We start from the raw sequence: 25,770 nt of genomic DNA, 5'->3' as shown, positions 1-25,770 counted from the left end.
TTTTGTGTCTTTTGCTAGTTGCTCTTCAAATTCTTTTTTGGTCTGCCTCAATATACTTTTACACTTGACTTGCCAGAGTTTATGCTCCTTTCTCTTTTCCTCAGTAGGTTTTGACGTTTAATTTTTAAAGGATGTCTTTTTTTGCCTCTAACTGCCTCTTTTTCTCTACTGTTTAGTTAGGTGGCAGTGTTTTGGTCCTCATACTGTTTTTCTGGGGGGGGGGGGGCCCGTTGTCAATAATATAGGCTAGTCTCCTATGGGCTGTAATACTTTAGTCTAATTTTGGTTGTTGGGTTTAGTGTGTGGGTGCTGGGTGGTGTTGGAGGCCTGTGATATACAGGTCAAACTAGATGATCTGGTCAGCCCTTCTGGCCTTAAACTCTATGACTTTGTCAGTTGGAGCTAATTTGATTTTTACCAGCGGAGACTCTGACTTGGAATATTAGTCAGAGGGAGTGAAATAAACTCTTTGTTTACCTAAGACATACAGTAGCTCCCTTTTTGAGCTGTCTGTTTCTGTGAGGATTGACAATCTCTGGTGCATGCTCCTCTTATTTTCTTTCTGTCTCAGATGACTGTTTTCCAGTTCGGTTCTGCAGGACACTCAGTTAACAGATCATGACTCACTACACACAGACTTGCTTTGAGTAAAAAATGCCCCATTGCCCGTTTATTTTGGAGCAAGTTTTGGCAATTGAAGCTGCCAAGAGGCAGTTTTCATGTACCTTGGAGCAGCTGCAGTACTGGGAGGAGAATAAATATTTTCTTTTACTCACAAACAAAACACATTCTCCTACTTGAACCCTTGTGCCAATGCCTTGACTATATGGAAGTCTATCAAAATGATCAGCCTTAACCCAATGGCAGCTCTTGAGGCTGTGATTTGTACAACTCAGGTCTCTGAGGTGGCCAAGTCAGTGCATCTTTGTTCATCTTGCTCTTGAAATTTGTTACTAAACTCGTTACCCTTCCACTCCATTTCATAGATGTTGGAGGTCTGAAGCTGTGCTGAGAAACACAGGTGCAAGTTCTATTAAGAAATGGTACATTTAAAGAGTACAGAAATGCTGCACCATCCATGCCACTACCATGTTGGCTGAGGTAAAAGGCCTCCAACATGTAGCACAACTCCATTAAATATCTGCCTGAAAACAGGGTACCACAACAACTAGGCATTGTGTCCTGAGTTATATGTTCTCCTTAGTTAGATGGATGCCCAGGGAAAAATATAGTATCCCCTCAGGTAGACTGACTTTGAAATTTTCTTCTGTTTAAATTGTGGGATGCATGTGACACTCCCCCCAATTTAAACATATTTTGGGGATGAGACTGTGGTTTCTGATTAAACCAGCATAGGCTGAAACAAATGAATAGCAGCAGATGCAAATCTATATATGGATGATCACGAACATGGTAAAATAGATTTTCCTGCGTAAGACCACTACATTCCCCAATTTAAATCTACTCCAGGCACCCAGATGCCATGGTATGTAGTAAGTAATTGTCAATATAATAATAATAAAGAACTGACTTTCAGTGTAAGGTGTTTGTCTTCTGTGCCAGGCTCTCCATGCAGAACCAAAGGGCTCATACGAATACAGCCCAACTTTCAACAGTGACCCGAGGAGAAAAATTGCACGCGAGGCACAGGCTTTAATATATGGAGATATACCTACCTCCTAGAACTGGAAGGGACCCCAAAAGGTCATCGAGTCCAGCCCCCTGCCTTCATTAGCAGGACCAAGTACTGATTTTTTCCCCCAGATCCCTAAGTGGCCCCCTCAAGGATTGAACTCACAACCCTGGGTTTAGCAGGCCAACACTCAAACCACTGAGCTATCTCTCCAGTTGGCATAGCTATAAAACCCTTCTGTGACATAATGGTAATGGGGCACTGAAAGAATAATGACTCTTTCCTTTAACATTGAACAAGGAACTTTATTAGAATAAGGCAAAAATTAATAGCCCCAAAGCTTCTCTGTCTCTCTCACCCTGGAACCAGCCTTCATCTCCCACACTTTAGCCCGTCTTCCTTCTACAGATTTAAAGAAACAGTATACATATCCTAACACCTCTTTACCAAGTAGTCACAGGAAAGCTGGGAAAGGTCACCCAAGCCGTTGGAATGAATCAAAAGTCAGGAGTTTTCCTCAAGTGAAAGGTAGTGTGTGTGGAAGTTGGGGAGGGGGTAGTATTAAAAGGCTGAAGAGAAGCAGCACTGAAGTTTGGGAGAGTCGGATGGGTTGCTATAAGGGGGCTGCAAGGCCCAGCCAGAGATCTCAGCTTTGCATCTGTCCCTGCTTCTGATACAAGGGATCTAAACTGCTGTATGCCAGTTATGTGGTCTTCAGAAACAAAGAGAAGAGAGACTCCTGTCAGGCCAGACAAAGGCTTGATCATATCCTCCTCAGATGTGCCAGGATCCTGAGCTTAGCTAGGAGAGTAGAAACCATGAATGGCTCTGGGTAGCCACCTGCCATGATTTAGCGTAGGCTTCACAACCTCATCCTAGCACAGAGGCTCAGTGTGTCCTAAGTTTGCTCTATCTGCTTGCAATTCTGTGCTGTCTGTCTCCTACCCCATTCAAAGAAGCCCTTTACCCACAATGGATTGCCAGCATTTATGCGCTTCAGAGTGACATTTTGTGTAGGTGTTTGATAGCCCTAACTAGTGCGCAGGCAATAGGCTTTTGTACAGAACTGGCACGATTGAGGCAGAATTCCTTGTGCAAATTTATCCTCGTCCCTTCAATATTAACTTCTAACCTACAGCTTCAATCCACTCCTGTGGAGAGGGTAGAAGTGTGAAACCATGGACTGAGGAACCAGTGTTGTAAGGCCACTGAGCAGGGTCTGCAGCCACCGAGCAGGGCAGCCAAGGACAATATCTGGGATAGCTATGCATGCTTGTCCTAAGTTCCAATATATCAGGGGTGTATTCCCCGAAATTTCCTCAAACCCTGTGAAACTAGAAGGTTGTGTTCCCTGCCCCTTCTATGTCACCCTGAAACCTCTTTCCTAGAGGAGTAAAGCATTGATTTTTCTATAGTCAAAAGTTAGTTTTCCTCCCTTTATGTGGCTCAGTGTTACACAGAATCAGCTAAAGCAGTATTCCCAGCTCCAAATGTTCAAGCATCGTGAGTCAGGCCCAGAAAATGAGATTGGTTTAAAAATTATGAGATTAAAAGATACATTTGTGGTTTTGTGTTTGCCTTCTGATTTTAGATCTTTTATAGGTCTCGCTTGGGTGACATTCTCAAGTTTTTCTACTCAATCCTGAGATCTAAAAACTTACTTTTTTAAAAAAAATTGAAAGCTGAGATTCTCACCTAATCCCAGTAGCCCGGGAGGTGAGGCTTTAAGGAAAACACCAAATATTGTGAGACGCTCAGTGCAACAGTGAGAGTTGGCAGCAATGTGAAGAGAAAGATTTACCATCATAGTGAATATGCTGTAGCACCGTGATTGCAGGAATGGAGTATGCATCAATAGTGGAGACTGTTGTAGGGCTATCAAACCTTTCTTTTTTAATGAATTTTTCCTATCTATCTTGTCTCCTCCGCATCAATCTATTGTGTGGACAGGCTGGCAGGCAGCGTGCTTACCTCAGTTAATTCACTTTCAGACTAAGAATAATAACGTATCTGTACTGTGTGCTTAGCATTCTTTGGAAAATTCCTTGGATTCAAAGCCTGTTAAGTCTTCCAAGTGGGCTTGCACTACATTGTGCTAGCCTGTCAGCTAGAATTGTTTTTATTTTTAGATACAGAATACCCTAACTTGGAGACTCTTCAAAAACTCTGTGTAATGTAAGGCTACCGAGTCCTGACACCGAGTCCCCAAAAGCACATTTCATAGAGTTTTTTACACAGCCTCTTGATTCTCTCCCTCCCAAGGGCAGTCTAATGGGGAATCTGAAGTGTATCATAATGGATATTTTCCCTCAAATCCTTTAACTTTAAATCCTTCCTTCTAATTCTAGTGCTAGTTAATCTCACGGCTTCTTTTTTTGTGTTATCTGCTGTCTGTAGAGACTTGGATTTGATATCATAAGAAATTGGTGTGTGTGACGCAACAAATACTTTATACCTGCAGCAGATTTCTATTTGATAATAAATGGATAAATATTGGCAACATCTGAAAAACAAAAGTGGAAGCAGAATGTGATTTTTAGCCCCATTTGATAAGAAACCAAAAAGGGGTAATTTAATAATAATTTCTTTTCATTATGAAGTACCCTAAGCAAGTTTTTAAAAAATACTTTTTATATGAATGTACTGAATTTTATAATTTTAATGTAAGGTTTCAGTTCTACTTGATCTCTTTCATATGTTTTGCAGTAATATGCATGGATCAGCAGTAAAACAACCTCTCAGCAGCTTGTTCTGGATTCCTATTGATACTATCTGTTGTTGCTTTTCAGTAAATGGGTCCTCTAACTTCGCAAAAATCAAAGTATTCAAATGGCAAATAGTCATAAGATCAGACACCATCCAAACAAGTTAGCTTGCCTTCCAGCTATTTGAATATTCATCAGAGTTTCATTTCCCATAGCCATTTTGTTGATCATGCAACTCTGATTACAAATTTACCATGCTGAAACCAATTTAAATATGTTTGCATTTCTTAAATGTACTGGTTGGTTAAAACATCCATTTAGTTTACGATGTTGTGAAATGATTTGATATAGACACAGAAGACACCACTGCATTAGCATTTCTGCCCAAGATTAAGAGTCAGATTCTTCAACTGGTGTAAATCCAGAGTAACTCCACTGGATTCAATAAAACAATAGAGATGAGATGAAAAAATCTAGCCTTATGCCTGTGAATGACATTGACACTGTTTAAAAGAAAAAAAAATCTGTTAGTCTTCAAAGTGCCACCGGACTCCTCGTTGTTTTTGTGGATACAGACTGACATGGTTACCCCTCTGATACTTGATAATTGACACTGTTGGCAACTACTGTAGAAATGTGGTCAAGAGTCTGAAAATACGGTGCAATCTAAAGCTATTTTGCATAATAGTGGCATGATGTATTGCAGAGTTTATTGTAAAACCATTTAGCTATGCCAAGTCTTTAATGCTGCTTTGAGGAGCTTTGCTTTACAGTATCATTCAAACAGCAGCACTCGAGTCCCCTGTTATTGCTGGTAAAAAGTAAATATTTGCAGTGAATAGACTGCCTTACAGTGCATACATTTGACAGTACGCACATTTACTTTTTTTTTCCTAACCATACTTGTAAGAGTTAGCAAACCATCCACAGCAATGACAGAAAGTGGAGGCTTTTGTAACATTTATGTTTTTAGTGTTCCTTTAAAGGTGTGAAGTCATAGGTATTAATAACCTTTATTTAAGATTAACAAAGGTTTATTTGTTTGTTTAGTTGGTTGGTGATTTTGCCTGGAAATTTACGAATTTTTACTGCTTTGCCTGTACAAGCTACACACAACATAGAATTTTGGACTTTATCTCTTATCTTAGTTTTGCAATAATACCCTTTTATTTTAAAAAGCATCAATACGTTCTTTCCTAGTCTGTGTGACCCCCAATGATTGATATTTGGTCTTTGTGTACTGGATAAAAGAGAACAGTTGGGGTGAATGACCTTTAACTATCCCCAAAGTTTGGTTTCAGTTTTATGGGCATAACATTGTTGATCCCACATCCATCAACATTTACAGCCTGCAGCTATACTTCCTTGGGCTGTGATCTCATTTGCTCCCATATACAAAGCAAAATTTGGGTTTGGCCAGTATTTGAATGTGAAGTCTCCAAGGAAATCCCCAACGCTGTAAGAATTGTTGTTTGTAATTCATTAGGTGGCACTTTTCCTTTTGATCAGTACTGAACCAACTCCCCAGAATAGTGCATGAGGGCCCTGTGCCATTTTATGTGCCATCTCTCAGAGGAGATAAGAATTAGCCCTTTAAGGAAAGTGTGGAATGTGTAGGGGTAAAGCAGTACTGAGTTAAGGGTGCCCGAAGCTGTCCTCGGCCATAAAGATCTTCGTGTCTCCTTCTCCAGCCCCATGGAGGCTCCACTAGTGTGCTGCCTCTGGGGCGCCTGGATCCCGGCTGCCGCCCCGTGCCCAGGGCTGTGTGGGCTTTGCTGCTTCTCCACTAGAGACCCGTGTGGGCTGAACACCCACCTGAAGGTGAGTGGGGGACACGGCTCCATCGGCGGCCACCTGAGCACCCCGCTGCCTCCACGCACTGATCTCTGCTCGCCTCCCCTGGCAGCTGGGTCCTTGCAAAGCAGGCAGCTGTGATTCCCCTTAGCTGCCGCGGCTGCGCTGTAGCCCCCGTGGCTGGACTCGGGTACCTCCCCGTCTCCCCAGGAACCCGGGCGGTTCTCTGCTCCTAATAATATGTATAATCATAAGTGACGCGGGACGGCAGCGGAGCCCTGCATAAAACGTGGGGGTTTTGCAGCACCCCCCGCACCCAGGGCCTCTGACAGGCAGGGGCAAAAGGGGCAGCTGCCCCGGGGCCCAGCCATTTAAAAGGGCCCAGGGCTCCTGGCCGCCACTACTACCGCAGCAGTGGCTGGAGCCCCAGGCCCTTTAAATCACTGCCAGAGCCACGGGCACTGCAGTCTGGGCAGCACTGAAAGGCTGGCTAGGGGAGGCTAACCCCCAGCCCCGCCCCTTCCACCCAAGGCCCCGCCCCTTCTGGGGGCCCAGAGCCGCCCCCCCCCCCCACCTTACCCAGGGGCCCGGCAATTCTGTCGGCAGCCCTGCCCGCACCCCTAGTTCCTGCATCTATGGTCCTGGCTGCCGCCCCGCGGACAACGCCCAGGTCTGGACCTGCACCTGGGGTGGACAGGGGTCTGGCTTTCTTTTTCTTGGCTGGGTCCCGAGGGGGGTCCCTGAAAATGAAGTTGCGCACACGGCCCCACTAACTCTAAATCCGCCACTGCGTAGAGTCAGTGTCGATGTAGTTAGGTCAAGGCAGTGTCAGTGTAGACACTTTGTTGCCTATATCAACTGTTACTGGCTCTCAGAAGCCATCCCACAATGCCCGACACTGACAGTATAATCGGTACAAGTGCTCCTGATAAGGCTGCACACCGCCCACACAAGGAGCAAAGTATAGACACATACTAGGGATATAAATACTGCGGCAGCTGAATGCTGCCGTAAGTTAAGTCAACTTAATTTTGTAGTGTAGACGTGCCCTGAGTACCTTTCCCAGGCCTGAAGAAGAGCTCTGTGTAGCTCGAAAGCATGTGTCTCTCACCAACAGAAGTTAGTCCAATAAAAGATATTACCTCACCCACCTTGTCTTTGGAAAGGAGGAATGACGCACTGTACTAATTTCTGTGAGGGGATGAATGATAGAGGAGGAATTTCCTCTTTATTCCTAGAGATGCTAAGCACTGTTCTAGTTTCTTAAGCCTGTGAAGTGGACTTAATTACATGTCTGATAGCAAATGTAGTAGGAAGAGGGCCTGAAACATAAGCCCATGTATCAGAGGCCTGGTATGAGGCCTGAGGCCTGGGCTAAAGTAGTTAAAACCTTGCTGATATGAAGCAAAGTCAAGTTGTAAGCAAAAGGCAGGCCCTGCTCACAGAATTTGGCAAACATAGGGTTGATATTGCAAAAACACATATTCCTAAGAAGTGCTAGGTCTTCTTCATGCAAGCACATTCCAGAAGGGTGGTACCAGAACACCCCAATAAACACATTCCCCGAAGATAACAGGAACATTCTGACCCATCTTAAGGATAAGGTCAGGATGAGAGCATGATGACTAGAGATGTTTTGATCGCACCTACTGGTACAATGCAATGGGTGGTGCCCTAATGCGTTAGAGGGTAGCACCCTGATACATCAAGGATGATACATAACTTGTTTGTATTGCTGTATTGTTTGTATTGCCGCGGACAACGCCCAGGTCTGGACCTGCACCTGGGGTGGACAGGGGTCTGGCTTTCTTTTTCTTGGCTGGGTCCCGAGGGGGGTCCCTGAAAATGAAGTTGCGCACACGGCCCCACTAACTCTAAATCCGCCACTGCGTAGAGTCAGTGTCGATGTAGTTAGGTCAAGGCAGTGTCAGTGTAGACACTTTGTTGCCTATATCAACTGTTACTGGCTCTCAGAAGCCATCCCACAATGCCCGACACTGACAGTATAATCGGTACAAGTGCTCCTGATAAGGCTGCACACCGCCCACACAAGGAGCAAAGTATAGACACATACTAGGAATATAAATACTGCGGCAGCTGAATGCTGCCGTAAGTTAAGTCAACTTAATTTTGTAGTGTAGACGTGCCCTGAGTACCTTTCCCAGGCCTGAAGAAGAGCTCTGTGTAGCTCGAAAGCATGTGTCTCTCACCAACAGAAGTTAGTCCAATAAAAGATATTACCTCACCCACCTTGTCTTTGGAAAGGAGGAATGACGCACTGTACTAATTTCTGTGAGGGGATGAATGATAGAGGAGGAATTTCCTCTTTATTCCTAGAGATGCTAAGCACTGTTCTAGTTTCTTAAGCCTGTGAAGTGGACTTAATTACATGTCTGATAGCAAATGTAGTAGGAAGAGGGCCTGAAACATAAGCCCATGTATCAGAGGCCTGGTATGAGGCCTGAGGCCTGGGCTAAAGTAGTTAAAACCTTGCTGATATGAAGCAAAGTCAAGTTGTAAGCAAAAGGCAGGCCCTGCTCACAGAATTTGGCAAACATAGGGTTGATATTGCAAAAACACATATTCCTAAGAAGTGCTAGGTCTTCTTCATGCAAGCACATTCCAGAAGGGTGGTACCAGAACACCCCAATAAACACATTCCCCGAAGATAACAGGAACATTCTGACCCATCTTAAGGATAAGGTCAGGATGAGAGCATGATGACTAGAGATGTTTTGATCGCACCTACTGGTACAATGCAATGGGTGGTGCCCTAATGCGTTAGAGGGTAGCACCCTGATACATCAAGGATGATACATAACTTGTTTGTATTGCTGTATAAAGATGTATCTCAGAGGAAGTGTCTTTGTCTGGCCTAGGGGATAGTGGAAAGTCCTGCCACTATCTGAGCCGGTCCATTGTCACGAGCATACATGTGTTAGTGTACCTGTAACCATTGAGCCAGGGCATTAGCTTATTAGTTTATTGCTTCATCGGCAATAAACCTGACCAAGTGCCTTCACTACGAGCCAAGTCTGTGGATTTATTGGGTGGTTCATTCGAGGTCTGTTGTGCCAGCTGTCTGCGCAGAGCTGGGACAGCACACAGTAGAACACACAGGAGAACACGCACGCAGCCAAACATCTGACGACAGCAATGTGTGTTCTTAATATTCTGAACAATGTGCCTAAACAAAGTAAAACATGGATACCTATCAATCAGTGCATTAAACAATACATCATATTAGTATAGCTGGGTCTATTGTAAGAAATTATTTAATATGTATGTAGGTGAGGCATTTCCTTTTCATGTATACATTTTTTCAGCCTTATATGCTGAAAAGGGAACTTTAATAATTGATTAACATTTTGTATTGTTTCTCATGAAAAAGTAATGCTGTTCAGTTTGTTGCATGATGTAAATAATGTGGGGATGCTAATCTTGCAATTATACTGGATATTGTGTGATGTACAGTATTCAAAGTTTAATGAGCACACACTGAGATGAAGGACAACTTTGTGAGTGTAACACAAATTGGCTTTCCCTACTTAGCCCATGGCATTATAGGGAATTATTAAAAGCAAGTACCAAAAACAATGACATATATTCAGCATCTTTTGACATCCACTTACTACTGCACAGGAACTTAGTGCAATAGATTTGTCATTCAAAATGGTGCAAGGGACGGTTTGTACTTTGTATTCTAACAAATCAAGACTGTGCAACCTGTTTTAGGGATTTGAATCTAAGGGATTGTATTTTTCAAAGTGCTGAACACTAGCTTAGCTTTGATCCCTCTGAGGACAATCAAAGTCTTATCTCTGATTGACTTCAGTGGGAGTAGAGTGAGGCCAATTCTGAGTGTTTTTGAAAATCCCACCCAATGTTTTCTGGCCCACAAATGAGTACCACTAGCACCATTCATTTTCCTTCCTGCACTGTGACACAAGACCTGATCCAGGCTTTTCTTACTCTTTCAGGCCAAGCTCCCATTGATAACAATAGGAATTTGACCTGTGTAAGGAAGTCAGGATTAGGCCCATTATATCTAACAAATAGCTCAGCAGAGAAAATTGAAGTCAGTGAAATCAACAAGTGCAGCTGAGGGTAAAATTTGGGAGTGTTATGTACCGAAAGATTCACAGCCATTATGTGCATGTGAAAGAATGGTTATGTCTGTGTAAGAAAAAGGTCAAAATTCTCGTCTCAGATTGACCGGATTGTACACAATTGTGGTGTTATGTTTTTTCTACATATGTGAAACTCCAGCTGACACAAAAAACAGCCTTTATGGTTCACCTTTCAGTTAAATATATAAAATATACTTTTTTAAAAAGGGATTTATAATTGGAGTGCTGAAAACTGTTAACTATACCCCCTTGGCCTGGATGCTGTAATATACTTGTGATCTGTTATTGAGGTTCTCCATATTTCAGGAAGGTTTAGAAACAATGCAGACTTTGGAAACTAACCCCACAAAGCCATACAACTGTGTTTTTTTTTTTTTTTTTTTTTTAAGAAGACTGAAATCAGTCTGCACACTTAGTTGAAGAGCTACTTCTCACTATCTGAAACTTTGGTAATCAGTTCCGATCACCATCAGGGGATACATTAATGGGCAGCAGCTGTGGAAAGCTATTCAAGTTAGCTTCCCCAACCAAGCTGTTTGGGGGGAGGGGGAAAAGAGAGAGAGAGACAGAGAGAGAGAGAGAATTACATTAAGGGCACACAGGTTTTTTGGACCAGACCTTGTAGTATGTCATTCTAAAGCTCATGGTATTTTGCATAGGTTAAAATATTAGGCAATGTTCCTGTGTGCGAGAGACTTGTCTTGTATTTTTTTCCCCTATGTGTGCAAATTGTGAATCAAATTCTGTACTATCAAAAAACAAAATTTTAAATAACTTACCATGAAGCATTCTCCTGGCTTTGGGGCATCCTTTTTGAAAATGTGCACTCTAGGCTCAGATCTGTTGTTCCTTCTAAGGATTTATTAATGTTTTGTTTATGTTCTTTATGTTTAGCATTTGCATTATTGTCTAGCACAAGTCTTGTATTTGTGTCACTGCTTGCCTATGAGCTTCCCCCTGCCCCCATTAATAATAATGGTTACAGTCCTTATCTGTGGATTGTTAGGAATCGGATCTTAGATTATCACCAGTGTTATATTCACTGATGGAATTTGAAAGTATCAACTGAAATTCACTAAAAAAAATGCCTGGTTGACAAAGTGACATGTGGCATCTTGTAATCCTAATGGATAGGTTATATCAACAACACAATATCCTTCATAATTAGACAAAAAAAATCCTCTGCCATTTTGTGATTAATAGTAGCAGTTCTATATCATTAGTGATGAGACCACTCATTTACCCCAATCAAAAATATGTTATTAAATAGGTCATTAGTGGGAATTCCTGTCTCTTTAACAAAGAATAATAAAAAAAAATTCTCGTGCCACCTGTTCTCTGTTCCATTTCATTGTATTCATTCCACATGTAGTAAACTTGTATCCAACAATCAGAAATCAAGCCTTGCTTAGGGATCTGGCTTACAGCAACTAAGTGTTCTGGTTTTCGTGATAGTGTCAAAGAAACCTCCCTTGTTTCAGACTTTCAATAGTTTTGAAATATGGGTCAGCTATTTTTACTATGGCATGTCAGTTAACATTTATCAAAGACAAAGATATCTTGTTGTAAAAGACTAATATTTGTCCACTGGTCTCAGCTAGAGAAACATTCTGTGAAGCATGTTACAAAATAGCCCTTAAATAGTCAAAAGCTAACATTTATTTCTGCAGAGTCTCAGAACCTCAGAAAGCAGCAAAAATGCAGGTGGAGGGGACTGGATGGCTCAAAGGATTGCAAGTAGGCTGTAAAGCCCTTTATATCTGGAATAACCATTTGTATCCCACCCAGATTTTCATTGACCTGACAACCTTGACAGTGATCTGATGGTAGTGGCCATTTGTTGGCCTATACAAGATAAGTTTGGTGATATCAGGTTAGTTCATGATGGATAAAAGAGCCCACACCTGGAAAACCACCACGACAATGTTCACCACAAATCTGAGGTTGGCCCATTGAGGTCAAAGGTATGGGAAGTTAGCACTGCAGCTGGGTTTGTATGGAGAAGGCCCTCTTTCACCAGAACATAAAGTTCAATACAGTCAATAGAAAAATTTGCAGGGACCACATAGAGCCCATATAGAGGTCTCTAGTGTTTTCAGTTGAGCTCCTAAGTACGTACACACACACACACACAGAGAGAGAGAGAGAGAGTTATGTTAAGAGCTAAATACTCCTGGTCTCTTACACATGGGAAGTCCTGATGAAGTGAAAGGCAGGCAGGATTTGGTCCTAAATATTCTAACTTCAGAGTTATCTAAAAATGTATATATAGTCCCTTTTATATGCCCGGACACGAAGCTTGCCCAATGATCATAAATTCAAAGAAATTAGAAATGGGAAATACCATTAGGTCATTCAGTCTGTCTCCTTGCCTTCAATACTTTGTGGGGTTTAGTTTTAAATGTCCCTAAGCAATGAGGCTTCCATCACTTCCAACATGTGGCCTGACTGATATAACTGACTTTAAGCATCGTCCTCTATGGAAATGCCCAGCAGCCCAGACAGACACTGGGCTGAGAAGGTACTTGCAGAGTTTTCCCCAAAGCATTCTGGATTTCCCCTCCCCATATACATCCCATCCTCCATGGGAACACGCAGTGCTTATTATTAACAGGTCAACTTTTAATGAGAGTTCCCTCCAGGTGGTATCTGAGACGCTGTTATACTTCCATAAAAATGTTATCTATTGTTAGGAAATATTCCAGTCTCTCAGATACAGCTGGTTGGTAACAGTTGACTTTTTAATGGTAACGGCTGACCTTTGAAATAGTGTATGGGTTTAGCATAATAATTTTTGCTAGCTGAAATCATTTGTCCCTTTAAATCTGTAGTTGAAAACTTTGCACCTTTGAGGGATGCATTGGCAAATTGCCTGGAGCCTGAGGGACACACATACTTTGCATATAAATGTACATAAAATGTATCAAAAGATAAATTCACACAAGCCTAACAGTAGCTTGCACTTGCATCTTCATTGAGGGTCAAATGGAAATTGCTTGTTTGCAATCCCCAGAAATAAAGGCCAGCAGTTGATCAGCTTTGTCATTGCCATGTATTTACAGGGAGAGGGCACCCAAAGGCCATATTCTAAGACTTTTTGATGGCTATGGTTGGCCCTTAAGCTGTGTTTTCTTTAACCTTCTTTAAACCCAAACTATGTAAAGCCTTGTTATAATGTTACTTTAAACATAATCTGTAGAAGAGCATGCTCGTTTTTAAATTTCTAGTTATTGGTGCTATTTTCATCCTTTTGATGGTATCTTTATATTTATTAAATGCTATAATAAGTAATCATCAAGGGGCATCAGAAAGCCATCTAATTACAGATTCTACTTGCATGTTGCAGTGGACCATAGATAAGCATTGTGGTTAATTTACACTCTCTTTGCTTTTCTCCCCTCTGTAATGGTTCACAAAATATAAGCTATATTCTGCATGTGATAGTGTGCACAGGAAGAAATCTCTGTTCCTTTCAGGTCAAACAAATGTTGAGAGTCCTGGTAATGTTTTGATAGGATTTTAATATTTGCCTAAGATGCAATACTAGAAGCACACCCACTTAGCTGGAGCTACAAGAGTAAGATTTAGAACAGGTGATATAATCTAACTTGACAAACTAGTTAAATATTGACAAGAAGCGGAAGAGCAGCAGCACTCAGGCTGAAGGAGAAAAGTAAGGTCTGGCATTTGTGATTCAACATATCCAGGATTTTTCAGACCAAAATGAACAGCTGGAGTGGTCCTAATGATTCACCTGGGTATAGTCTTCTGCATAGTTTACCTTTTCTTCAGTTGTTAAAGGTAGGTCTGTTTGCTCAGAAGAAATTATTCTTGTTGGTACAGCACATTAGCAGTGAATTGTGTAGATGCCTCGAAGCTGGTTTAACTTCAGGGAGATATTTTTATTGTTGATTGCGCAGTTACATACAGGCTTATGCTGTTCAAAATTTAATGAATGAAAAATAAGCAAAGTCCTTTAGTGACACAAAAAATTGCATGTTTTATAGCCTGTAAATTGACCTTTTGCAATGATGATTTTGTGTATTCATTTAAAAACATTAATCTTGTTGATAGTATTTACCATAAGACTGCATCTAAAAAGGGCTATTTACTAATGGAGAGACATGTATGTCAAGAGTATTATGAGATTATTTCATTTAAAATAATGCACAGAGGTAGTCAAAGGATATAGTGTGTTGCTTTTTTAAAAAAATGGTGTGGTATTCTATTATTGCACCAAATCCTTTTATAAGCTGGCAGGCTGGGTAGAGAAGCTGTCCCAAAAGGATAACTGAAGAGCTACATAAATAAAAACCGACATATTAACTGCTTTTGGTTTTGGTAGTTCCACATTTGGAAATTATGAAACAGAAGAGACACAGGAAGCTACCATGTTTGCTTTCCAGAAAAGGTGATTAAATAATCAGCAGCTGGAAAGGTACACACTACCTTTTTAAAACTAAATAACAATGGCCAGTCCCCTTCTGTCTTATTCCCTCAATAGTACTGAAATGGTGGTCTACAGAAAACATTCAGTCTTCTGGGTTATTCTTCATAAATTGTTTTTTAAAAGAAAAAGGAGAAATAAAAAAGAATAGTACCAAGAAAATAGAGTGAGCAATAAAACCCTCATAGTTATTTTAACAGGAGTATTGCTTGGGAAGCATCCTCTTAAAATATGATGTTCATATAATGCATTGTTGGTTATGTGTTCCTTTACAGAAAGCACTGTGTTGTGTAATTCCAATGTGTCATATGGCCTATACATACTATGCACTTCTCGGCAAATATTCTTTGATGTATGAAGCCTTATTGAAATATGGAAACATGAATGTAAAGCTCATGGACAGTAGCTTGTTGGCTCATTTGCTAAAGCTTTATAGAGAATTGTGAAATGCATATTAAATTTGATGTCTCTATGTTTTAAAGCCAGCAGACTCCCTGAGTCCTTTTTGGCTAACAATCCTCCTTTATAGAATGTGATACTCTTAGTTGTTTAGAGGTAACGTTTTTTTTAAATCACTTGGAACATTGTCCATTCTGGCTGAGATCTGGGAACGTTTTATGCAGGGCCGACCCCTAAAGTTCTTAGTTCTTGCTCAGGCAATTTTCTCATCAAAATCACTTGTGTTTTTTCAGTAAGGACTGAATAAGACTCAGGATTTTGCCCACGATAATTCCCCTAAGGTGTGCAATGTATGATAATAAAACCATATATGGTATATACTGCTTTGGTAGTGATTTGCTGTACCTTCATTTGATACAGAAGCAGTTGATAATTACCAAAGCTATATTCTTGGGAAAAAATAGGTAATTTATGTGGTGTATGATATGCAAGATTCATTGGCGAATAAATAAACCAACTAGCAGAAGAAAAGGGATTATATACGAAGCTGGCTAAATATTTTTAGTTGATAATGGCGTGAAGCTAGCTATGTTCCCAAATTACAGTCTTGCTGTAGGCTAGCTTGATTACCTTACTCTTATGATTAGTTTTAGGTCTTGGAAATGTACATCACTCAGAACACAACATACTGAGTTTTTTGTTTGTTTGGGAAGATGTTTGTAAATTCCTTTAAAAGTGTTCTTGGTGTTATGAAACGTGTTCTAATTAAACCGGTATCACTTGGTGAATAATGAAAAATTGTCACTGATTATTGTTTGGACCCTTCCTGGAATTTATCCACATGCAGAATTTGGTGGGTCTGATTCATCACTGTCACTCCAGTTTCATGCTGATGAAACTCCATTTATGTCAATGGAGTTACACCAGCTTAAAAGAAAGTTACATACAGTTGAATCAGGCCCTCTTGGTCCTGTGGGAATTCTGCACAAGGAAAGGACATACAAGATTGGACATACAATTTAGGAAAGGAAATATGAGGGCAGGGATCCAGTGCAATAAAAGGAAATGAGGTTAGCTAGCACGCACATCATCTTATATGGTAGGGAAGGGAATTGTATCTGTTACACTGAAAAATCTGTGATGCAATTCACGCTCGCCATACAAAACCCACTGCAAAGAACAACTAAGTATATAAAATCATATTTACAAAGTGGGAATCATCTCAAGGTATCTTATAATGAGAAAAAGCAAAGTTGTAAACTTAGCCCAAGCTACATTAGAGAGAGGATTTTAATTTTACTGGTGAGAAGACCTGTAGTTTTCTGCTGTGCCTAAAGAAAAGATTTCGAGAAGACAGTATGAAAATCTTAGCCAAACCATTGCATATCAAGGGGAATCTAAAGACAATTTCATGCTAATTGAGTTGTAAAAATTCTGTTCAAAATTAAGACTCAGATTGAATTTGATCCCTCTGGGCCAAATGTCCACTGGGTCCTGTCCACACTTTAGATGAAGTTAATGATAATGGCCCATATGCTCCCACTTTGTGTGATGCTGATGCAGAGGGCAATAAAACTATGGAGATCACACTTGAGAATGTTAATAAGGGCAATGACTTTGTGGAACAACACACAGGCTATATCTGCTCTCCCAGTTTTTCGTTTGGATGTCACTTTCCCTTGTGCAGAAGCTTCCTGTGGGTCAAGCCAGGGAAAGAAATTTTGAAATATCCTCAGGTTCCCACCTCTAAACTTCTGGAGGGAGGGGCGTTCAGCAGAAAATCTGCAGGTGCCGGCTGAAGTGCTCTGAGACTCCCTATTGCTAGGGTCCCAGGGCAGAGTGAGACAGTTAATGGTCGTACAGCTGCTAAACTCTTCTACTAGTGCTGAGGAGTAAGGTACTGGTAGAATACTGACATAGAGATAGGGCCTCTAGTGTGTATTCTTGTGCAACTAAGCCCTATACACATTTTTGAGTGCTTGAGGCCCACTTGCACTGCAGTTTCCCCAGCCCAGCCTATAAGCAGAAGTTGTGATGAATCTGTGGGAGAGATTTTCTCTTCCCAGTAGAACCCAACCCAGGGATGTAACATATCCAGCATAACACAGGAGCACCACACAACAGTTGAAATATACTGTGATCAGATGAAAATGCAGGGGGAATTGTACATAGACCTTGGCCTGTAATAATGACTTAGGTTGGAATTTGGCCAGGAGACCAGATTTAACCAAATGCTTACATATTTTTATTCGTCACAGTGGATGATTTGTGGTGTCAGCTTTACGTCTCATCTAAAGACAGCATCTTCTCATTTAAAAACAGCATGATGCCCCTTAACACCACACTAGCTCCTTATTTCATGACTAAGTCAGAAGGAAAGAGTGATATCTACTGATTCACAAATACCACTTTCTATGGCACCTATTTTCCCTGGAGTTCTCCCACACAAATACTGTCCAATCCTATTAGATACAAGACGAAAATAGAACATCAAATCCAAACTCCCTTGGAAAATGCAGGATTAGGATTTGAATCCCTGAATCTAAAACTAGAAAGAGTCAAAAATCTCACAAGAACACTGCTAGCAAGACATTGGCCAAAACCAAGCAGAGACATCAAGAGACATGTATCCTTTGGGGCTGAAAACTTGCAGTAGCAGCCTTGTAAGATTTTGGTGCCACCTGTATCTGAAAGCTATCCCTAGTTTGGCTTTGAACCTGAACACTATCCTAAATCTAATCCAGATCCCAAGATTGCCTCCTTCATCCCATCTTCATTCTTAGTCCTCTTTCGCTACTAAATTCTGAGCGGATCACTATCCTTTTGACACCTTTATGGACATATCTGTTTGAAGTGTCGCCCTGCTGTGCAGGGTCATGGTAAGCAGGAGTTTAAAGGAAATTACCATTTGTTGTTCACAAATCATTTGGTGCTAAATTATATAAAACCTCTGTCTATCCAGTGTAACCTTGTATAGGCTACTGTGGAACACAATCGTCCAGCACTTTTATTGCATTTGGCCCTGAAGTTGTAAAACAAAATAAATTAAACGGAATTGAATCAGTCCTTCTGTTTGCTTCACTCTAGTCACAGAAAATATTTGCTTACATAGGCACATTAAATATTTTGAACAAACAAAGAAATATATTTAATATACATCTCTGAAACTGGTAAGGAAGCATTGTGGTTCAGTGGGAAAAATAACTTTAAATAATCAAATTTAAAATAATTTATTTTCTAGTCACTTGTCACTGAGTATCATATTCCTGTTCCTTTCTGTAGTCCTGAAAACCCTGGAGCTATTCCATCTGATTTATCTAAACCAAATGTTTGTCAGAGAAGTAGAGTTTTTCAAAATTAAAAGATGTTCCTTTTTGAGTCTGGTTTTGTTTAACTTTGGAAACGGAAGCTTGTGTTGAACAGTGTTTTACTTCATGATTAAATGGATGAAAAGTACAGTTTGCAATATAAAGCAGAGCTGGTAACTTTTGGCTTTTTGGGCACGGGTTTGATAAAAGCACACAAAAGCATCCCTGGTGATTATTCTCAAGTTTTTGTCATAAACACCAAGCCAAATTAGAACACTTAAAATGTTATAAAAACTGATTTTGGGGCCAAATCCACAAAGATGATTTGAAAAATGATTGATTGTTAACAACCATTCAGCAAACCAGGCAAAATAACAGAATCAAATTTTGCCCAAGTGCAAGAAGTTTCACCCATCTCACATCAGTGTGTTACAGAAAAGTAGTGTTGGCAATTTTGGATCAAATTGTGTGTTTCTTAATCCAGTAAAATTCCCATTAAAATCAATGAGATTTTTGCTGAATAAAGAACCACAGAATTTGGCCCTTTTGTCATTTAATAAAGTGTGCTATTCTCATACAGATTAGAACTAGTCTCCTCTCAATGCACACATATTAATGTTCTGCATTCTGTCATTGGAATACAATATTGACCTGTTTTTCAGGGGTACTGACCACGTGGAGCTCCATGTATCTAAATATGAATCTTGATATTCCAGTAACATTGTAGAATTTTCTTTATGTAATCAGAATGTTCATCGGTTATATAACATTTCACACTAACACTATGAAATTTTGCAAAATTAAAGTGCCCAATTAGACCTGAAACAAATCCCACTGTTACTTGCAAATCCTTTAGGCTTATTTGGATTGGGAACCAGATTTGGATCTGAAATAGGTCCAAGGAGTGTATCTTAAGGCCAAACTATTATCCCAGATACAATTTCCCCCAAAGGTTGGGGGTTCTAATTCCGATTTGGGGATTTTAATTTTGAAATGAGCACTGACCCTTTTTAGAAATTCAAGCAGTTTATTATGTCCATGTCAGCTAATCTCACTCTTCCATCTTGCACACAGAAATATAACTTTAAAAGTTGGGGGTTTTTTTAGAAGTATATTAGATAGAAAATGCTGAATGTTTTGACAAGAAAAAATAAGCCCTGGAAAGTGTCTTTGTTCTTTGAGAGCAAGAGGTTAGAAAAGGAAATTTACTGCGCAACAATAAAGAAGAATGGAAGATTTGAATAAAAGATTTTGGTGGTGAATAAATCAAATTTATTGTTTGAGGGTTCTGCTCTTTTGTGTTCAACAAAAAGGTAAACAATAGATCTGTAAATTATTTGCATGTTTTATTGCAAACAATCAAAGAGCCCCCTGCAGGTAAAATTCTCTTGTTGTAAATAGTAGCCAAAGCCCCTTTGACCTTTCAATGTATCATCCAAGATAGTAATGGTCATTTGGCTATCATAGTTTGCTGTGACTCCATCTGGTCTACCAGCTGGCTGCCAGACATATAGGAGAGAAATACTGAGAATCAGGCACACAATGACAAGCCAGCTAGAGTCATCAGATGTACTGCAGTGGTGTCCAGTTGGTTCAAAAGGGCTGAAAGCTGTTTCACTGTTCTTTGCATCAAGTTTGCTTTTGACAATCAGCACATTCATCAATATAGGAATTTACTATCCTTATCTCTTAATACTGCACATCTACTACTTCACATACAAAAGCATTCAAAAACAGAAATGGTTTACAAGGTTCAGAATTCAAGCACAGAAATCATCATATTTTCATATAATTATAAACTAGATAAACATCTGTTTGGCTAAATATTTATTGGGCAGTGCCAATACTGAAAACTGATGAATTAATTAACAGAAAAGTATACTTAAGCAAAGCGCTTAAGTAATGTGGGCAACTGCAAGCATGTGGGGTTTTCCATTAACTTCAGCTGGACTGTTCAAATGGTTAAGTGAATTGTTGGATTGAGGCCTAACACCAGTGAAAATCAAGAGTATCTCCGAGGAAGTCTAATGGAATTATACTAGTGTAAGTGAGATCAGAACTGGGCCTAGTGTGTATACATAAGCACATCTACATTTGAGCTCTGTGTCATCCTTTACTCAAAACTGAAAGCTCTCAAAATTTGCTTTTGTGTTCGTGTAGCATTTCCTAAATCACTTTTTGAATTAGTGAAAAATTAGACAAATTTGGATAAGGCATGATTTTTATTTTCTGGATATCTGTACAAAAGTCACTGTAGTTTTGTTACTCTATTTTTCAATTTCAGTCTGAGTAGTTGGGTTTTATCACATGGTATCATGTAACCGAGAGGAATATAGGTATCTCATGGTATCATGTAACAGAGAGGAATAAAGATCTATATACAGGAAAACTGACAATTCAGAGAACAAAATGACCTTTAACCTAAGAGTTAAAAGGTACAAAAAGAATAGATTGAATTAAAAATGAAAGTGCTGCATTTCTCTCACTTTCCTTTTGCTTGTTGTTTGTCTGTTGTTTAAGAAAGTGTGAGTCACTTGAGGAAGGGACCTGTCTTCTCACATGTCTGTAAAATGCTAAGCACACATTTAGGCATATGAATAATAAGTAATAGTGGTTTAGGTTTTGTTAGTAGGCCAGATCCGAGGCTGGAAGGGTTCTATTTTTCAGGTCCAGCTTCAGTGTGGTCAAAATGTTATGAGATCAGGATTTTTTGAGAGATTACGGATCAAACTGGTAAAAATCTCGTGGGAACAGCTGCTGATTTTCCTTCATAGGGCCCTGCCTGTGGGTAGAAGCAGTTCAGGAAATATATTTTGAGTAACCTAGAAAACACAGAGGACCAAATGTTGTTGGTAACACCAGTGGAAGAATTGCTTGACTAAGGATCACAGAATTTGGACCCAAGTAATTTGCAAGTCAAAGGGGTGTGATGAGAAACAAATCCCCTGTACAGAGGTCCCAGAAATTGCTTTGGAAACACCTGTCACTTGATGCAAGCTGCTATATCCCAAAATATCCCTGGGGCGGCCTTCTACCTTGTCAACCCCTTAAGTCAAGAGGGTGAGAGGTAACCCCGCCTCTCTATGCCTACGTCCATTTTCTAAATCCTCCCCAGTAGTCAGCACAATGTGGCCCAATGGCCAGGGTCCATCTATTGCCTCTTCCTGAGTAGGGTAATGCTTCCTAGTGGCCGGAGTCCCAGTCAATGTGCCCCTAGGGCAGTGTGGCCTAATGACCAGAGTCCATAAGAACGACCGTACTGGGTCAGACCAAAGGTCCATCTAGCCCAGTATCCTGTCTACCGACAGTGGCCAATGCCAGGTGCCCCAGAGGGAGTGAACCTAACAGGGAATGATCAAGTGATCTCTCTCCTGCCATCCATCTCCACCCTCTGACAAACAGAGTCTAGGGACACCATTCCTTACCCATCGAGGCTAATAGCCATTAATGGACTTAACCTCCATGAATTTATCCAGTTCTCTTTTAAACGCTGTTATAGTCCTAGCCTTCACAACCTCCTCAGGTAAGGAGTTCCACAAGTTGACTGTGTGCTGTGTGAAGAAGAACTTCCTTTTATTTGTTTTAAACCTGCTGCCTATTAATTTCATTTGGTGACCCCTAGTTCTTGTATTATGGGAATAAATAAATAACTTTTCCTTATCTACTTTCTCCACATCACTCATAATTTTATATACCTCTATCATATCCCCCCTTAGTCTCCTCTTTTCCAAGCTGAAAAGTCCTAGCCTCTTTAATCTCTCCTCATATGGGACCCTCTCCAAACCCCTAATCATTTTAGTTGCCCTTTTCTGAACCTTTTCTAGTGCCAGTATATCTTTTTTGAGATGAGGAGACCACATCTGTACGCAGTATTCAAGATGTGGGCGTACCATTGATTTATATAAGGGCAATAATATATTCTCCGTCTTATTCTCTATCCCCTTTTTAATGATCCCTAACATCCTGTTTGCTTGTTTGACCGCCTCTGCATACTGCGTGGACATCTTCAGAGAACTATCCACGATGACTCCAAGATCTTTTTCCTGACTTGTTGTAGCTAAATTAGCCCCCATCATATTGTATGTATAGTTGGGGTTATTTTTTCCAATGTGCATTACTTTACATTTATCCACATTAAATTTCATTTGCCATTTTGTCCGCCTAATTCTCCTCCTTTAGTGGGATAGCGCGGCCTAGTGGCCAGTCAATACAGCCACCTTTGGAGGCAAAACAGGGGCCTAGTGGCTGGTACCTGGGGGCCATCACAAGGGGGCAGTGGGTGGCCGTGCCTGCGGATGGTCAATGTAAACACTGTCTCGCGGCCCACCAGCAGCTTACCCTGACGGGCTGCAGGTTGCCCACTACTGCTCTGTCTGTTGAGTTAGTGTGAAGGGATGGAAAGATACAAGCTCTTTTTTGCTTAAAGTGTCACCACATTCAGTCATCACTGGGCCTTGAGAGAACCCGATGGAATGCGGGAGTCCACAGGTTCTGGGGAGATTGGAATATGACAGTTTATCAGAGAAGTGGAAGTAATGGCTATGGGGACTAACAAAAGTGGTTGTGCCTCCAATCAAGGGACAACTGTGTGCACAAATTTTGGGGAACAAATACAAAAAGGGGCAGTTCTCACTTCAGAATGACACGTGGAAACAAGAGCTCCCATTTTCAGCTTTTTTATTCAGATGACTTTACAAATTATGCCCATGCGACAGCACTGGCTTTCTGCTACTTCTACTGTATAATAATATAGGGTTCAATTGTAGCTTGAAATCAGCTTCTATTTAGAAGTCGCCAAAATGTTCGTGCACAACTTGTCTCGCTGCATGCCTGGTTCTAGTAATTACACATCATTTCCGTCTCCAAAAAGGAATTGCAAAACCTAGTAAATCTGGTAAGGTCTGCCCACTGTATTGTCTGTCTGAATGATGAATTTATGCAATAGCATTTTAGATGTAATGACCATCTATACTCTTTCAGCTGACTGTAAAGTAAATAGACAATTAATTACATTGCTGTTTATGCTTCATTGTGTGATTTTTATATTGAGAGATTCCTAGTGATAGATGCAGACTTCAGATTAATTAATACTTGTAATTATTTCTTTTTAATCAAGTGTCCTAATTAGAATTTGATTAACTTGAGAAAATCTACTTGGTAATTGAATTAGGATATTTTTGGGGGGGTTGGGGGGAAGGGAGAGTAAACTCTAAGTTCTCCAAACTCTCAAGCCTATAACACATAGTCCAAGGAAAAACAGGTTAAGCACCGTGCCTCCCAATGCTTCTGCTGGGGCAATACTAATTTACACCCTTACTTAGAGCTGTGCCTTTATAACGCAACCACCATTCAGTGTGTGTTACCCAGCCTCTTTTGTGCCTTGTCCTCAAAGGATATGGCTCTGCTATAGCTCCTAGTAAGGGATTTAGGTCAAGCACTAGAGAATTGTGCTTTTTAGTTGTGGATCTCTGGTTTGATCCCTGGTGGGTACCTGCAATGATGATTGCTGTGAAAGTGGTGGCTTCTTTAGGATTAGAATTGTTGTGGGTCTGACATGTGGGGTGAGCGTCCCAGGGGAAGTATGTAACTCACGCTTATGACTCTTTTAAAACTTGTAGCTAGGGAATTTAGATCAAATTTGAAAAGTATTGGAACACCTTGTGGGATATTCAGAAGTGCGCAGGTGCCCAGCTCCTTCTGATTTCAACCTCATCAACTTCAATAGGAGTTAGGCATCTAGCTGCTTTTGGAAAATCCCACTAGGCACCTATCTACAGATGTAGGTGCCTAAATAGCTTTAAAAATCTGGCCCTGCATCCTTTAGCTCAGGCTATAGAGGCTTATGCTTTAGCTGGGAAGGTCTGGAATTCAGTTTAAGCCATCTTGGGTCCCCCTATTCCTGGATTGACTATGTGTCAAGCTACACCCATGGCGTAGGTTAGGGCAGCCTGAAAGACCAGATTGGCATTGGCCTAAGAGGTCTCCTCCCCATAACCTTAAGGAGCCCGTATAACCAGGGCCGGTGCAACCATTTAGGCAAACTAGGCGGCTGCCTAGTGGTTGTGGGCGCCTAAAAGCCCGCTCAGGCGAGGAGGTGGAGTGGAGGTGAGCTGGGGCGGGGGGGGGGGCGCGCGCGGGGAGGGCCGCCTGCAGTAACGGGGGCGGGGCGCACAGGGGAACTGCTCCCCGCCCCAGATCACCTCCACTCCACCTCCTCGCCTGAGCACACAGCCCCTGCTCTAAGTCTCCTCAAATTGGCGCTGCAAGCCTGGGAGGGGAGGAGAATTAGAGCGGCGCCGGCGTGCTCAGCAGAGGATGCGGAGCCGAGGTGAGCTGGGGCGGGCTCCCCGGGCGGGGTGAGCCGCCGCAGGGGGGGGCTCCCCGGGCGGGGTGAGCTGCCGTGGGGTGGGGGGGCTCCCCGGGCGGGGTGAGCTGCCATGGGGTGGGGGGGCTCCCCGGGCGGGGTGAGCTGCCGTGGGGTGGGGGGGCTCCCCGGGCGGGGTTAGCTGCCGAGGGGGGGCTCCCCGGGTGGGGGGCTGGGTTAGCTGCCGCGGGGGGGCAGGCTTAGCTGGGGGGGGGGGGGGCGCAAGGTGGAAGTTTCGCCTAGGGCGCGAAACTTCCTTGCACCAGCCCTGAGTATAACCCATTGTATTGTGATACTAAATTTAACCACTTTCAAGATGTTTCTGCAGTATGGTGTTCAGCAATACAACCCGATCATGCAGCAAGTCTTTGCCACAAGAGGAATCATTTCTACCTTAATCGCCAACTGAATTGAACAATTTCTTGTAACAGCCAGCTAAAGATTTAGATTTAAAGTTCTAGATCTAGTTGCTGCATAAATGGACAAAAATAATTAATGGATTCATTTTGCCAGCAGCCTTGCTTCATTAAGCTACAATGCACTGGCAGATTAATGAGTGGCATCACCTAGAATGCAGTGAATGGAGACATGCATTATGCACTACATTCTTGTCCCAGTTATACAGATGCAGCTCCCACTACAGTCTGTGCCTCTATCCTGTGGTTTCTATGAAGGCAAATTGCCCATTGACTTCAGTGGGAGAGCAGCTTGTGTAAGACAGAGTTGGGTGCCTTATAATAGGAATCGTTGTGGAGTAGAAAGAAAGGAGATTTCAAAAAAGGATAAGGGAGCACAGAACTAAAATGAATACAAAGCATTTATTGAACTATGCATCATAAAATCATGCTTTATAGGACAGATGTGACTGTTGTGAGAAGGAAAAGTGAAGAGATTTTAAGTGGAAATCTTTTGTTTGGCAAAACTGTGCATTTGTAGATGTGTTGTATAATGGTGTCATATTCTTGTATGAAGATTTAATAGGAACAGAAA

At 41.4% G+C, this 25,770-nt stretch overlaps 1 protein-coding gene across 1 annotated transcript in view; it reads left to right on the top strand.

Moving 5' to 3' along the window:
- Positions 1-13,985: 13,985 nt before the first annotated feature.
- The window catches only part of NCKAP5 (NCK associated protein 5), a 471,806-nt gene continuing 460,021 nt past the window's right edge, over positions 13,986-25,770 (top strand). Inside the window, 1 exon segment of the mRNA XM_065413737.1 lies at positions 13,986-14,063. Within this exon segment, the coding sequence (XP_065269809.1) occupies positions 13,986-14,063 (78 nt within the window).

Source organism: Emys orbicularis, chromosome 11 (genome assembly GCF_028017835.1).
Source record: "Emys orbicularis isolate rEmyOrb1 chromosome 11, rEmyOrb1.hap1, whole genome shotgun sequence".
Taxonomy (NCBI): domain Eukaryota; kingdom Metazoa; phylum Chordata; order Testudines; family Emydidae; genus Emys; species Emys orbicularis.
This window is presented reverse-complemented; position numbering and strand designations above follow the sequence as displayed.